Genomic DNA, 13,174 nt, shown 5'->3' on the forward strand with positions numbered 1-13,174 from the left:
ATTTTTGTTCCATTTTCCACGGTGTTCCTCACGTGACAAAAAACGGCAGGGTTGAGTGCTGTGCTTGCTTCGAACAGCTGCTCGATTCTGATGACAGTTTGATCAAGCAATAAATACACTGCGCGAATGTACACCGAACAAAAATACTTTCCATTTATTTAAATATATTCTTGACGACTACTAATAACCCGAGCGGTGGTCACTAATATCATTCATATTCGTAAACTATGTACAACGTTGCTTTCATCTCATCATAAGGCATTCGGGTAGCAACGGTTTAGGTTTGGCGCGACTGGTTATAAAAATATATCTCGATAAAATTGTTCCGAATACTACATCATTACTTTGCGGTTAGTTTCTCCCAACAGTGATCACAAACGCGAACCGGTTTACCACCTACCGGCAGGTGATCGTTTGCTACCGGCAAAGCTGCCACATGTTCCGAGCAGCTGGAACAGAAGATTTTCCCACAATTCCGACAGTGGTGTTTTCGCCGTGTCATGCTAAACTCCTTTTCGCACCCGGTGCACCTTGATACGATCTTATCCGGAGTCCAACCGCCACCGCCCGGATCAGTTTCGCTGGTAGCATCGGATGGCCGGTGGCCTCCCGTCACCTTTTCTTTCAGCTCCGATATCTGCAACTTGTTCACGCTTAGCTGCACCCCGAGCTCTTCCAGGGTGCGTTGATCTTCTGCCCATTGGCTGCGCAGTTTTTCTAGTTCCGTGTTTGCCTTTCCGAGTTGCTGATGGTGCGAAATAATGTCAAATTGCTACAGCGCATTGCATTAGAATGGATCGATCAAATTTGTAGTATACCTTCGAATCATCCGTCAATTGTTTCATCTGAAGCTGCATCTCGCTGATAAGCTCTTTATGCTTCACTTCGTTCTCCTGCATGGCTGAGCGCCATTCGCGTTCGATACGCAAATCAGCTTCCGCCCTGGCTGCCCTCTGTTCGCTGGCGACCACTTGTAAAGATAGGGCTTGAGATGAGTCCTGCAGTGCGTTCAAGCTCACCGTTTCCGACTTGTATCTATCAATTAGGAATTGAGTTATTAGTGCGGTCATTAGTGGGGCTCGTAAAAAGTATTTAAGTAAATGTGATGATTGCCAAAGAATATGAAAGAATACAATTAAATTATACATACTTCAAATTGAGTTCTTACTGCCGGCGTTAACTTATTAACCTACATGGTTGCCCCTAAATACCCTAGCCGATTAATGTAACCTCTCAGAAATCTCCTACACTCATGTTCCAACAGTTAACTGGTCCAAAAACGGTCCATAAAAATGCGATTAAAATGTAACATTCTTTTCGAACGGATCAACTAATGCGCATGCGCACACAACACCAGAAAACGATGCCACGAACGATGGTGGTCGTACTGGATTCAAATGTCGGATGGAATGTCATCTATTTACTTACTCCTTGCGCCCAACACTGCACTATGTGATGGTGAAACAATTAAATTAAATCGTTACATTTTGCAACCACGCGCTAGGGACAAAGATTTAGTAGAACTACTCTTCGAAACATTGGCGCAATAGTTCGGCCTTTTATTGTTATAAAGCATCACACAGTACAGGAAAATCATCGTTCGTTATGTTTATTAGCATAGTTGTGAGAATCAGCTTTGAGAATAGTTTTCGTTTTCCAACCAAACGATATTAGTACATGGCAATCAAAGCGGCACAATTATATTTTCCTCCGATATAGTTGAATAAAATACGTTCACCGAGACACTCATTTGTATCTTTCAGATGTCAAAAGATTTTAAAAAGTTTATTAAACGGTTTAGCAGATGGTTAATATACGGTGGATTGATGAAGGCTTCCCTCAAAAATCGCAATGAAACCCCCCCACCTTATCCTCGATAAGTGTTATTTGTTTGCTACTTTGGCAAGAACTCAATTTGAACTGGTTACGGAGATCAACAGAACCTAATAGCAGTTGGGAAAAAAGGCGGAAAACTAAAATAGTGGCATACTTTTTCTCCAACTGCGTGATGGCATTTGCCATCGATGCGCGCTGCGTTTCCATCCTCGACATTAGCTCCGTTTTGTGCTTCAAAGAGGCTTCGCACTCCTACAATTATAATGCGTACGTGTTTTTGTACAGTAAATAATTGGCAATAACAAACCCGCCCGTAAATGTGTCCTGCTACAGAGCCGTATGCTTTTCATTGCCCCATATGCTTAGCATTAAAACTATGTTCCATTCGCCAGCGCGATCCTAGTCAATAATCCAAATGTTCGGCACCGGCTCTCACTGTTTAACGCAAACCACAAAAGGCAGATTCGTAACCACTACGCTTTGCAATAAATAGCCCTTGGAACAGCTAAGCCTATCCTTATCGGAGCAGTCTTCCGCTTTGATATTCCGGAGAAAAACTCTTCCACCAGGATCATTCCGTTGATCAACTGAAGGGAAGAAGCGCACATTGATCGTGATTATTTTGCTTGCAATTTGTCCTCGCTTGTCGACTGCGTTGCGCTGTCCGGATTGACCAGAATGTTGCCGGTGGTGTTGTCGTCGACCTGCGGTGGCGATGATAACCGTTTCTGCAGCTGTTCCTGTTGTTTCGCTGCATCTTGGGCTGAGGAAGATTGGCTACCCGCACTGTCACCCACCGCAACCTTAGCAGAAGCACTCCCGGCCGTACCAACAACAGCCGTACCAGCCCCGACTGATGGCGATTTGCGCAGTTTGTTCGCATTGAAGGGCGGGATGGCGCTGATCTTAAGATGAGGTCTTTTGGTTGGTGGCGCACCACCCATCCCGGTCGCCCCTCCTAACGGGGACGAAACCCCTCCACCACCACCGCCCAACGAACTGATTGTGCTGAATTGCGAGTCCGTCATCGACTCGGCACCTTTCTTCTCCAGATTGGCGAGAATCCGACCGATTTGTGAGGCCTTAATTTGCAACCGTGACACCATCTCACCTTTCTGGGTCAGCTCGACTTCACATTCCTGCGTGTAGGCGAACGATTGAAAACGATTGACGACACACCGGACAAATTGGGGCAACACGGATAACGGCTTTCAACCTCTCCCAAAGGCCCTTTCGAGGGCCAGTAATAAATACGCTATCATATTACCTGCAGCTTACGGTACATGTCCAGATTGATCGATTTGATATCCTCCAGCTGGCGCCGCAATGAAACGATCGTATCCTGCTTATCGTGAATGTCCTTCTCCAGCAACTTCATGGCCATTTCGATTTCTGCCTTTATAGAGACCTGCACAAGGACAATAGGTTGCGTTGCGTCAAAAACTTCGCGCCAAATGAATCGATTCCTGCACCGCACGTGCTTGTGCGGCCGCCACTAACTTGCAAATCCAACTCTTTCTCCACTTCTTGGCGCTTCTTTCGCTCCTCGGCCAACGTTTCCGCCATTTCCGGGTCGAAGCGGTCCAGCACGTTCGTCTTGTCCTCGATCGGATGCCCATGCTGGGAGGCTCTCCGGAGGGCCGAATTTTCCGCCTGCAAAGCCATCAAGCTGTTTCGCGCAATCGCCAGATCCTCCTTCATCAGCGCGTTCGTCGTCGTGAGCGATTCCACTTTCGCTTGCAGGTTTGCTACGGTGGCACTGCAAGATTGCACAGATTGTCGGTTTGTCTTCTTCGGACCGTTCGGAATCAACGAATAAAAAAAATCCATACTTTAGGTGCCGGTTCAGCTCCTCGATATAGTTTTTCTGATCCAACACGGCGGTCATGGCACCGGTGGCACTATCGACGACACCGCCCCCGAGCCCGCCATTGTTTTCTTCGTCCGGACTGTTGCGGGAACTCGAGCGAAGGTAGAGCGAAAAATCGATCACACCTTGCTGCGAGTCCAGGTCCTCTTCCTTCACGCACAGATTGCAATCGATGACGTTCAGCCCAACCAGAATGCCCACAATGATGATTATCTAGGGAGAGAGAGTGAGGGTACGAGGGCAAACCCCCCCCCAAGGATCAAGGATCTGACCGACGGCTGGACCGAGCGCGCATATATTACCTCGTCGCTCAGCATCAACGCGTGGGGCTCGTAATACTCGGCCAACGAATCGTCCCGGTGTTCCACCAACACCTGCAGGTAGTCGGCCAACTTTTTTTGCATCAGCGCCAATCGAAGCCACGCACGGGCGCGCCCCATATGGGTCCGAACCGTGGGCAAGTCGCGCACCGATGACGTTATGTCCAGCGCTTCCACACAATAACGCTCCACGCTCTGCAGTATGTCCCACAGTTCCTTTTTCGGCCCCAGCAGGCCCTTTTTCGGTTTCAGACCATGGCGCAGGACGTGTTCGAGTACGATAAAGAAGTGTTGCAATGGCAGATGATCAGAATCGAGCATCCGCCCAAAGCGTAGCGATTGCTCCAGCAGCTCCTTGACCACCAGTTTGCATATCTTCACCAGATTGCTCCGCTCAATCGAGGCAGGATCTCGCGCTAGAAGTCGAACAGAGAGAGAGAAAACGCGATCGCGGATCCAATCACAGGGTAAACGTCACTGGCGAGCGATTGGTACATGCGAGGCTACAACTCAACTGAACACTCTAACGAGCAACGCAGTAGGCTTGCGTGTGGAATAGCTAGTAAACTTAGGTGAGGGGGGTACAGAACAAAGAATGGTCTCCGAAAGTTCTCCAAAACAGTTTCACCAAACAACCGGTTGGGTTTGAGCGGACTCATGTCGACGGTGTTCAAGTGGACGGCCTCTAAGTCGGGTTTGATATTCTTCATAGTTGCCACTATAGCGAAGCTAACGGCAGCCAACAGTGAAACTTTGCCACTGGCCGTGAATGGTGAAAGATTTTTTTCGGTCAACCGCACTACACCATTGCAAAGATCCTGCTTTACGGCTGATGATTTAACGGTCCTAGAAGCTCGCAATATCTATGAGGTAATATTTGAGTGGTTCGCGACGTATCAAACAAACATTCGCAATTTTACTTTGGTTTTAGAAAATGTTGCCTAACCGAACGTCACCGTTTGTGCCACTAGATGATCAAGAAACGGAAAAGCAGATCAAATATCTGACACAACTAGAACTAGAAACTACTAACAGTCACATGGAGAGCCACAAATACAGCCTACTGCAAGAGGCTTTCGGGGCAACGGTGCATGCATATCTAAACGACTATTTGATGCCCATCACGAAGTACTCGTACTACGGAGGCTATCTCAATCTATCCACTGTTAACGATGTAAAACGAATATTAAGAAGCTATGGGACATATGCTGATCGTTCTCCAACACAACCGAAACTGAACCATAGTCTCCTCTACGATCGGATGAAGGCATTAACGAGCGAAGAATTTGAAGGTGAACTTTACGAGTGCAAACACTTTGGAACAGAACCCTCTTTGCCCGTGATCGAGCAGGAGCCGGAAACCAATGAACTGTTGACGCTTTCATTGCCCTTCCACGACCACACCGCCGACATTCGTAATCCTAGATCTCCTAGCGCTCGCCGCATATTTCTTCGGTATTACATCTCCGCGATCGAATGCCTTAAAACGGCAGCACGCCCGCCGCTGGACGCGTTCAACATGCAAATTTCGCAATGGATATCCCACAATTTTGAGCACATTTTAGCTAACGGAACAAACCTGATCTATCCGGCATTTGAAGGGATTTTGAGAATCCCCAACAGTGGTCGTAATATGACAAAAAAATCCATTGCGGTAAAGGAACTCCGCTCGCATGAGGCTGACGGCCTTACGGAAGCGGAAGGAAAAAATGACGCTGATGATGGATACTCAACTATTAGAAAGGTGGCCATTTGGATCGGCTGCAGCATCGCTGCGCTACTCGTGGTATATGTGATTTCTAAATTGCGACTAAATCGCGATATAATATCGAGAAATCGTCTGGCCAAGCGAAGGCAAAGTTCTCGAAGAAAACTATTAGACAACGTCGGTGAAGATGCCGAAACAACGATTTTGTACGATACAACAGCAACGCATCAGAAGAAAAAGAATGACGGTAGGGTCATCTGGCTCTATAGCTAGACACTGTTCTAACTGGCTAAACTTTATGCGTATTGGTAATTCCAAAACCTATTCTTCTAGGACTGGCGAATCTGCGGAAATTATCGTTCGGCAAGTTTTCCTTCAGCAAGGCTTCCGAGAAGACTCCGCGTACTAAAGGCTACAAGACACCGTCAAGCGATCTTCCTTACACAGATGAAAACGCGACAATTTCCCCTGACGTATTCGGCGAACCCCAACCAGGACCGTCAGGATACGTTCCTAAACAACCCAAGAGGAAAAAGAAAACTCGTTCCTGCAGTTGTTTGTCTTGTATCGAGCGAAAATCTTCAACAGATTCCATAATGATATATGGGCCAGCCCGTGATCAAACAAAATGAGACTCCTTGAAAGACGATGCCCGAAATGTCATTCAACGACACTATCAGAACGCAAAACCAGAATCTAATGCAAAAGTGTAGAGGTGTCTTAAAAATCCTCAACATACAGCAGTGCATGCAGTGTTAACGATTGCTAAATAATAAAAAACATATAATTCATACGAAATAAAGAAAAGGTAGATGCTGAAGGCACTCGGTGTCCCAGGGATTGGAGAGCGGCGGCCAGGGACCGAGCTAACTGGAGAGGATTTGTTCGTCAGGCCATGTCGTAAGACGGAAGGCCAGTTATTATTATTAGATGCTGAAGGCCGAAAAGAAAACCTTTACGCTAAACGCAACAAAACAAAAACGTCGCTACCATTATCCCTCAAAACGCGGGTGTGCCAACCTCTTAAAGCCGGTATGTTTCTATCTTAACGATGCAAAACATAAGTGACCCGAATGGGGGGATAAGGTGAAAGGAGTTAGTGCTTTGACTGCAAGAAGATACATGTTTTTGGAAACATAAAACGGAAACAGCAGAAACTCTTTAACGAGACGAGAGTAGGAGACGTTCGACAAAATGCAGAACAGTAAACAGGAGAACGGAGAACAAATCACTAAAGTAATAACATACAAGTGTACAAAAGAAAGTTTGACCATAAATAGCACCTACAGTAGTAGTTAACCCAATCGCGCTCGATAATCTTCTCCTCGCATTTTACGTTCTCAATTATACCGAAACTATTGAGTGCGTTGCAATCGCCACCGCCGCTACCGCCACCTCCGCCGATGCCCATCGCTTCAGTGCCGCTCGTCGTACCACCACCGGCACCGGTCGGACCTGCGCCCCCTGAGCCATCTTTGATATCGAGGTCCTGCAGCTCCTTCAAACAGAGCCACTCGCCGTCGACGGTGACGCGAAAGTTGCACAAATAAATCGTGTCCTGGGCAGCAGTATCGCTGACACTGCCACCGCCGGCAACGTTGCCACCACCAGCTCCGCCGCGGATGGCGACGGCATGCGTGACGTCACCGGGCGGCGCGCCAATGCCGCCCGCCGTATGATGGCTGGCGGGTACGGCCCGGGGCAGCGTAATCAGAGTGCCGGTGGATGGTCCGAGATCCACATTGCCGTTCTTACCGTTGCTCCCGTTTCCCGATCCGTGCCCGGTGGTGGTACTGCCGCTGCCCGTCTGGTGATGGTTGTTGGGCTGAGCGATTCCTAGTGCACGCATCTTTGGATGCTGCTTTACCTTAAACCGGAAAATCGGTCATTAGCCAGCCATTTAGGACAGGCAACCCTTTTAGTGAGGCTCGCTGTGAGTGCTACGTAAAGGCTGTGGAGAACGGTTGAAAGGCTGACCAAACGGAAACGGAAAATGTGCCAAAATTGCGCGCCATCAAACGACGAAATAATTTGGGTGCCACCACCTTGCTAATGTTACGCCAGCATCCTCTAGGTAGGGCGACTGTAGCACGACCGAGAATTTTAATGAATTTTAAATAACCGAAAAATGAAACAGACAGGTTGGAACAGTTTGCCAACAGTTCCAGCAGGGCACGGCCATTTGTGTAGTTAGAAAACCAAAGACCGCAGAAAAAGAGTGAAAAATATAAATTTACATTTTATGGATCAATAGTAGGCCATGCAATTTGCGATAGCGTGGCTCGTCGCCATCATGAGCGCAAAACTTTCTAGTTGATACGGCTCTATCCGTTCTAATAATAACCAGCCTTTGATCATCGACAATAAACGATGGATACGCACATTTTCCATTGTTTTTGGCGATGATTACACCGTTGACCACATCTTCACATATTCCCACGTCAGCCCGCAGCAGCCGAATCACGAAGCCGTCTCACAAGGAAGCGGCTAGCGCCCTTTTACTTACAATTACAAGATTGTACGAGATGCTGTCGCGGCGACTCAGCGAATCGTTCGTGAAAATTTACTTTTGTTTTTCCGGCTGACTTCCGTATTGTATAGTGCGGTTACTGGTACTAGACAGCGAAACTAGACACTTCTTTGACATGTGGACACTTTGGATTGAGTGAAACAGATGGCGACAACTTTCTTCCCAAACGTTCGGTCCAGATTTGCGTCGCAGCTCGTGAACTTTGGTGAGCCACCTTAGGCGGATAAATGGCCGGTTTTCGGTAAAAGGCAAACACGGGCGAGTTTAGTCGAAGTCGATCACACGGTTCGTCTTCACTTTCCTTTAGGTTATCGATTTTTCATACAACTTGCAGCCACGCGCCACGCTGCGCCGTCGATACGGGTCCAGGGAGAACGGGATAATGAGCGTAAGTTCGGTTCTGGCCCTGTTCCGGGCGGGTTGCTCTGCCGCCGGCTCGATGTGTTGGTGCGCTCTTCTAAACCGGACGTGAGCATGCGCAATAGCGATCCCAAGGAACGACGGTGTGTCGCCAAACACATGCCCACAGATACATTCCACACAAAGCGCATCAGCGCAAAATTGCCGTTAGTTGGTAAACAAAACACAGATGCCACACTCTAGGAAAGAGGCCAGTCACGCACACTTTCACTGCGGCGTAACATTTGTTTACAACAGGCCACTAGTGTACGGTGCTATGCGTTATGATAGTTCTATGTTATGCGTCTATGACTCACCACAGTGCCGAAAGGAGAAACGAAGGCAACGAAAGGGGTAAAGCCAAAAAAAGAAATTAAGTAGAGGTGCAATTTAGTGCACGTTCCGTCCTCACATGTACATGGCCCCGATAGCGCGGGTGCTTGGCACGCATACGAACAGCTACATTGTTTATCAAGAAGGATTCGCTCTTCTTCAGTGACAACAGCTGATATAAGTCAATTTTTTTGGTTTTTAACAAATTAAACTTGCACGAGAAACAACCTCTTTAGCCCATTGATTGATTGCAGGATCCCTTTTTGAAGCATAAAATAAAAGAAACGACTTTAAAATAGTTTCAAAGCGAAATGGCATGACATTTGCGTTCCACTTCGACGAAAAGAGTGCTGTGCAAACAGTTACCGAATCTTTAACGATTGCTAAGATTTGCCGATTAATCCAAGTTGTTTCACATTCGAACCGATGGTCATGAGCACCGCCGGCGATCCGCGCACGAATGCTATTGGTCGAAGTAATCAAAATGCTGGAGGAGCGAGCCCCAGCCAGTGATGATAAGAGAAGGTGTACGACCGAATTATGACGATTATGATAAAAGCTGCTATCGAAGACCGGTGGAAGTGTTTCTTTTACGCTACCAGTGAACGTTGCCCGTTCAGTTGCATCTTAGCATCGAAGGGTAGTGACAGTCTTCAACTTCAGCCAAGAAACGAAAGGATCGCTCTACAATGGCCAAACCCGCGGAGAAACGTGTTCGTTTCAAAGAGAACAACAGCCAGCGGGTGAAGGATCTGCACCAGCTCGGACCCGGAGCAGCATACGTTGCCGTGCTGTTGGTGATCGCGTCCGCTCTACTGACACGCTATTGGTCCACGCGACTACCGGCTGCGCTGACCGTCGCGGATCTGGAGCGAACGCCGCACGCATTCATTGCCGAACGGGCCTGGGCTAGCCTGAAAACGTTGAACGACATCGGCCCGAAGCCGGCCGGAAGCCAGGCGAACGAGCTGCTGGCGCACGAGTTCCTGCTCAAGGAGCTGCAGACCATTGGCGCAACGAGCCACCCGGCCCAGGCGCTAGAAGTGGACCGGCAAACGGTAACCGGGGCGTTTGCCGCTGTGATGCTGAACCAATCGATGACCAGCATGTACCGGAACGTGCAGAACGTCGTGGCACGGCTAGTAGGCGACGGACCGCAGGCGCTGCTGCTGAACTGTCACTTTGACACGGTTGCTAGCAGCCCCGGAGCGAGTGATGACGGGGCAAGCTGCGCAGTGATGTTGGAAGTGTTGCGCGTTTTATCGCGCCGCCCGGTTCGCGCCCGTCACACGATAACGTTTCTGTTCAACGGTGCCGAGGAGACGATGTTGCAGGCCGCCCATGGATTTATCACACAGCACCCGTGGGCGGTTGATGTACGAGCCTTTTTGAACCTCGAATCATCCGGTTCCGGTGGCAAGGAAGTGCTCTTTCAGGCCGGACCGCACCATCCGTGGTTGATTGAGGCGTACGCACGGGCCATACGCTACCCATATGCGCACGCAGTTGGGGAAGAGATTTTCCAACTCGGCCTAATACCCTCCGATACGGATTTTCGAATGTTCCGCGATTACGGCGAAGTGCCGGGGATGGACTTTGCGCACATTGCCAACGGATACCGATACCACACGCGGTACGATTCCATGGACTTCCTGTCCCTGGAGGTACTCCAGCGAACCGGAGACAATATTTTGCAACTGACCCGCGAGCTCGCGAACGGCGACGAGCTAGCGGCAGGCCTTGGTCGGTTGTCTAAAGGAGAGACGGTATTTTTCGACCTGGTTGGGTTACTGTTCGTGCACTACAGTGTCGCGGCCAGCCGAGTGATCAACTTGTCCGTATCGATTCTTTCCGTAGCAGTTCCGCTGCTGGCGCTAGCAAGAGGCCATCGAAAGCCGGACGCACTTCGTGAGACATTGTTCGGTTTGGTGGCCACTTTTCTAGGGACCGTTTTTAGTCTCGTTTCCTGCACCACCATTGCCCGACAGCTGGACTTCCTGGGCAATAGCATGAGCTGGTACACGAACACCTACCTCATCGTGGGAATGTACTGCTGTCCGGCGTTGCTGGCCCACTGTTTCGTGTACCTGTTTATGGTCACTTTCTACTCCAACGACAAGGTACTACACGAATGTTGGTCCCTGCTTGGTGTTTCAAAGCAGATTAACTACAACCTCTACTGGTCTTTCTCCGCAGAGCAAACTGACCCGCGGTGAAATGACGCAAGCGAGAATCGCGGGTGTCACCATGTTCTGGGCTATCGTCACCGTTTGCGCCACGCTGGCCGGCTACCGCAGTGCCTACATAACCATGGTGCTTCTTCTGTGCTCGCTGGCTTCCTCCACGGTCAACGCAGTGTTTGGCAATGGTCGAACGGCCCGTAGCTGGATTTACGTGCATGTGGCCTTCCAGCTGCCCGCTCTGCTATGGACAACCAATTTCTACAATGTCCTTATCGAGCTGTTCGTACCGATCACGGGCCGCTTCGGAGGGTCACGCAATCCGGATGTGTTTATCAGTCTCCTGGCAGCGGCCGGAACGCTCCTTTGCTGCAGCTATTTACTACCACTGATCGCCCAGCTTCGAAGTATGATGAGCTTCACGGCCAAACTGTCGGCGATCATCGTCGTCACCGTTTTAGTGGCGTGCCTTAGCCCCCTCGGGTTTCCGTACCGCGATGAGAGCACAGCACCGTCGGCGCCAACCCCCCAGCGACACTATGTTACCGTAAGCAGCCCAATCGCGACCCGGTGCTACATTCCAGACCCGGTGCTAATTCAAAACATTCTTCCCGCAGCACACTTTCCGCGTTTTCCACGACGAAATCGGTCTTTACAAAAGGGCCGATTCGGGCTACTTTTTCCAGGAAATGGACCGAAACACAAAACGAACAATCGAGCAACTGGTGGGCCCGGGAGAAACACTAACACCGATGCGGAAGATGAGTTCTTGCGACGCCGAACTCTTTTGCGCGCTACCTTTCCATTCGTTGTGGCATCAGATGCGATTCAAGTGAGAACACCACCATTGCGCCATTGTGCGAGAGATTAACAAAAAACTTACTTTCGTCACCAGCAACTACTGGCTGCCAGGACCTGAGCCTCTCTACGATAACATGGTCACCATGGCGTATCTCGGCACGGAGGAGCTAGGCTCCAACAGACAGCGGCTATCGTTCGCCATGGACGCTAGTATACAGTCGTCGGTTATGGTTGGACCGAAAGCAGGTGTGAAGCTCATTGGATGGTCACTGCTGGACCACGTACCTCCTCCGGCCACGTTCGCGGGCCGGGAGGCACACTTCGTTTCCATCACGCACGGCTTGCCGGGCAAAACGTGGAACGTGACACTCGATTTGCAGTACGATCAGCCGAAGCGCAAGGGTGAACTGGTGGACATTGTGGTGACGACCAAATTCTGGGAGTACCACCATATGCACACGCGCGATTTCGAGCAGCTCCTGGCAGAGTTTCCGCCTTGGGCACACGTTGTACCATCGGTCGCGGTTATCAGTGTTTTCCCGCTCTAGCCCAATGTAGTTCCGCCAGTGTGCTCATTCAAGTGCCACTCTAATTACAGTACGTATTTGCACGTATGTTTAGGGGCGCAAAGACAATCAACCGTTATTTATAAATATTGAAACGCACTTACCGGGATGTTTCTTCTTCCGATCATCGTCCTCAGCCGAAGGGCTGACGGTAGGGGCGAGAGAGGACCAGCTCTCCCGCCGCGTTAATCCTTCTCTGATCGAAGCCAACGAAGGAGATTTACTGATAGGTGTTCCTACGAGCGATTCCTCCTCACTTTGATTTCGCAACAAAAGCCTATTGCTGCTCATCTTGACATTGAACAGATGCGCACAGCTGCTAGGCCAAAACACCACGGTCGCAGCACGTAACTAATGCAATTTCTCGGTGAACCTTCGGTCGAAAAGATGCTTTCTTCAACGGTAATGAGAATGAGCAGGAATAAATTTCTTTCGAAACCGTTGCACGCACGAATAAACTCTTTTCGGTGCACAAGAAACCAATTACGTTCGTTTCACAACCACGATAAAGCAGATTTTGGCTACTTGCTTACACTGCAGATACACAGGAAACACACACTTTTATCTATTCCGCTTGAATGATTTTCCAAGATATTGTAATCATCTCTAGCGTAATGCTCATTTCAATATT

General features: G+C 49.3%; 2 protein-coding genes across 2 annotated transcripts; one reads left to right on the forward strand and one right to left on the reverse strand.

Moving 5' to 3' along the window:
• Positions 1 to 194: 194 nt before the first annotated feature.
• LOC128273575 (RUN and FYVE domain-containing protein 2-like) lies at positions 195 to 8,512 on the reverse strand. The gene is made up of 9 exons (XM_053011570.1): positions 8,241 to 8,512; positions 7,022 to 7,601; positions 4,009 to 4,442; positions 3,669 to 3,919; positions 3,337 to 3,595; positions 3,104 to 3,244; positions 1,991 to 2,088; positions 819 to 1,035; positions 195 to 745 (listed from the first exon to the last, which is right to left on the reverse strand). The coding sequence occupies exons 2-9, from the start codon at positions 7,581 to 7,583 to the stop codon at positions 341 to 343; spliced, it is 2,367 nt and encodes a 788-aa protein (XP_052867530.1). The 5' UTR covers positions 7,584 to 7,601; positions 8,241 to 8,512; the 3' UTR covers positions 195 to 340.
• A 1,173-nt stretch (positions 8,513 to 9,685) lies between these two features.
• Positions 9,686 to 12,525, forward strand: LOC128270292 (endoplasmic reticulum metallopeptidase 1-like). Its single transcript, XM_053007693.1, has 4 exons — positions 9,686 to 11,116; positions 11,193 to 11,723; positions 11,794 to 12,008; positions 12,072 to 12,525. The coding sequence occupies exons 1-4, from the start codon at positions 9,686 to 9,688 to the stop codon at positions 12,523 to 12,525; spliced, it is 2,631 nt and encodes an 876-aa protein (XP_052863653.1).
• Positions 12,526 to 13,174: the final 649 nt, after the last annotated feature.

This window comes from Anopheles cruzii, chromosome 3, assembly GCF_943734635.1.
Source record: "Anopheles cruzii chromosome 3, idAnoCruzAS_RS32_06, whole genome shotgun sequence".
Taxonomy (NCBI): domain Eukaryota; kingdom Metazoa; phylum Arthropoda; class Insecta; order Diptera; family Culicidae; genus Anopheles; species Anopheles cruzii.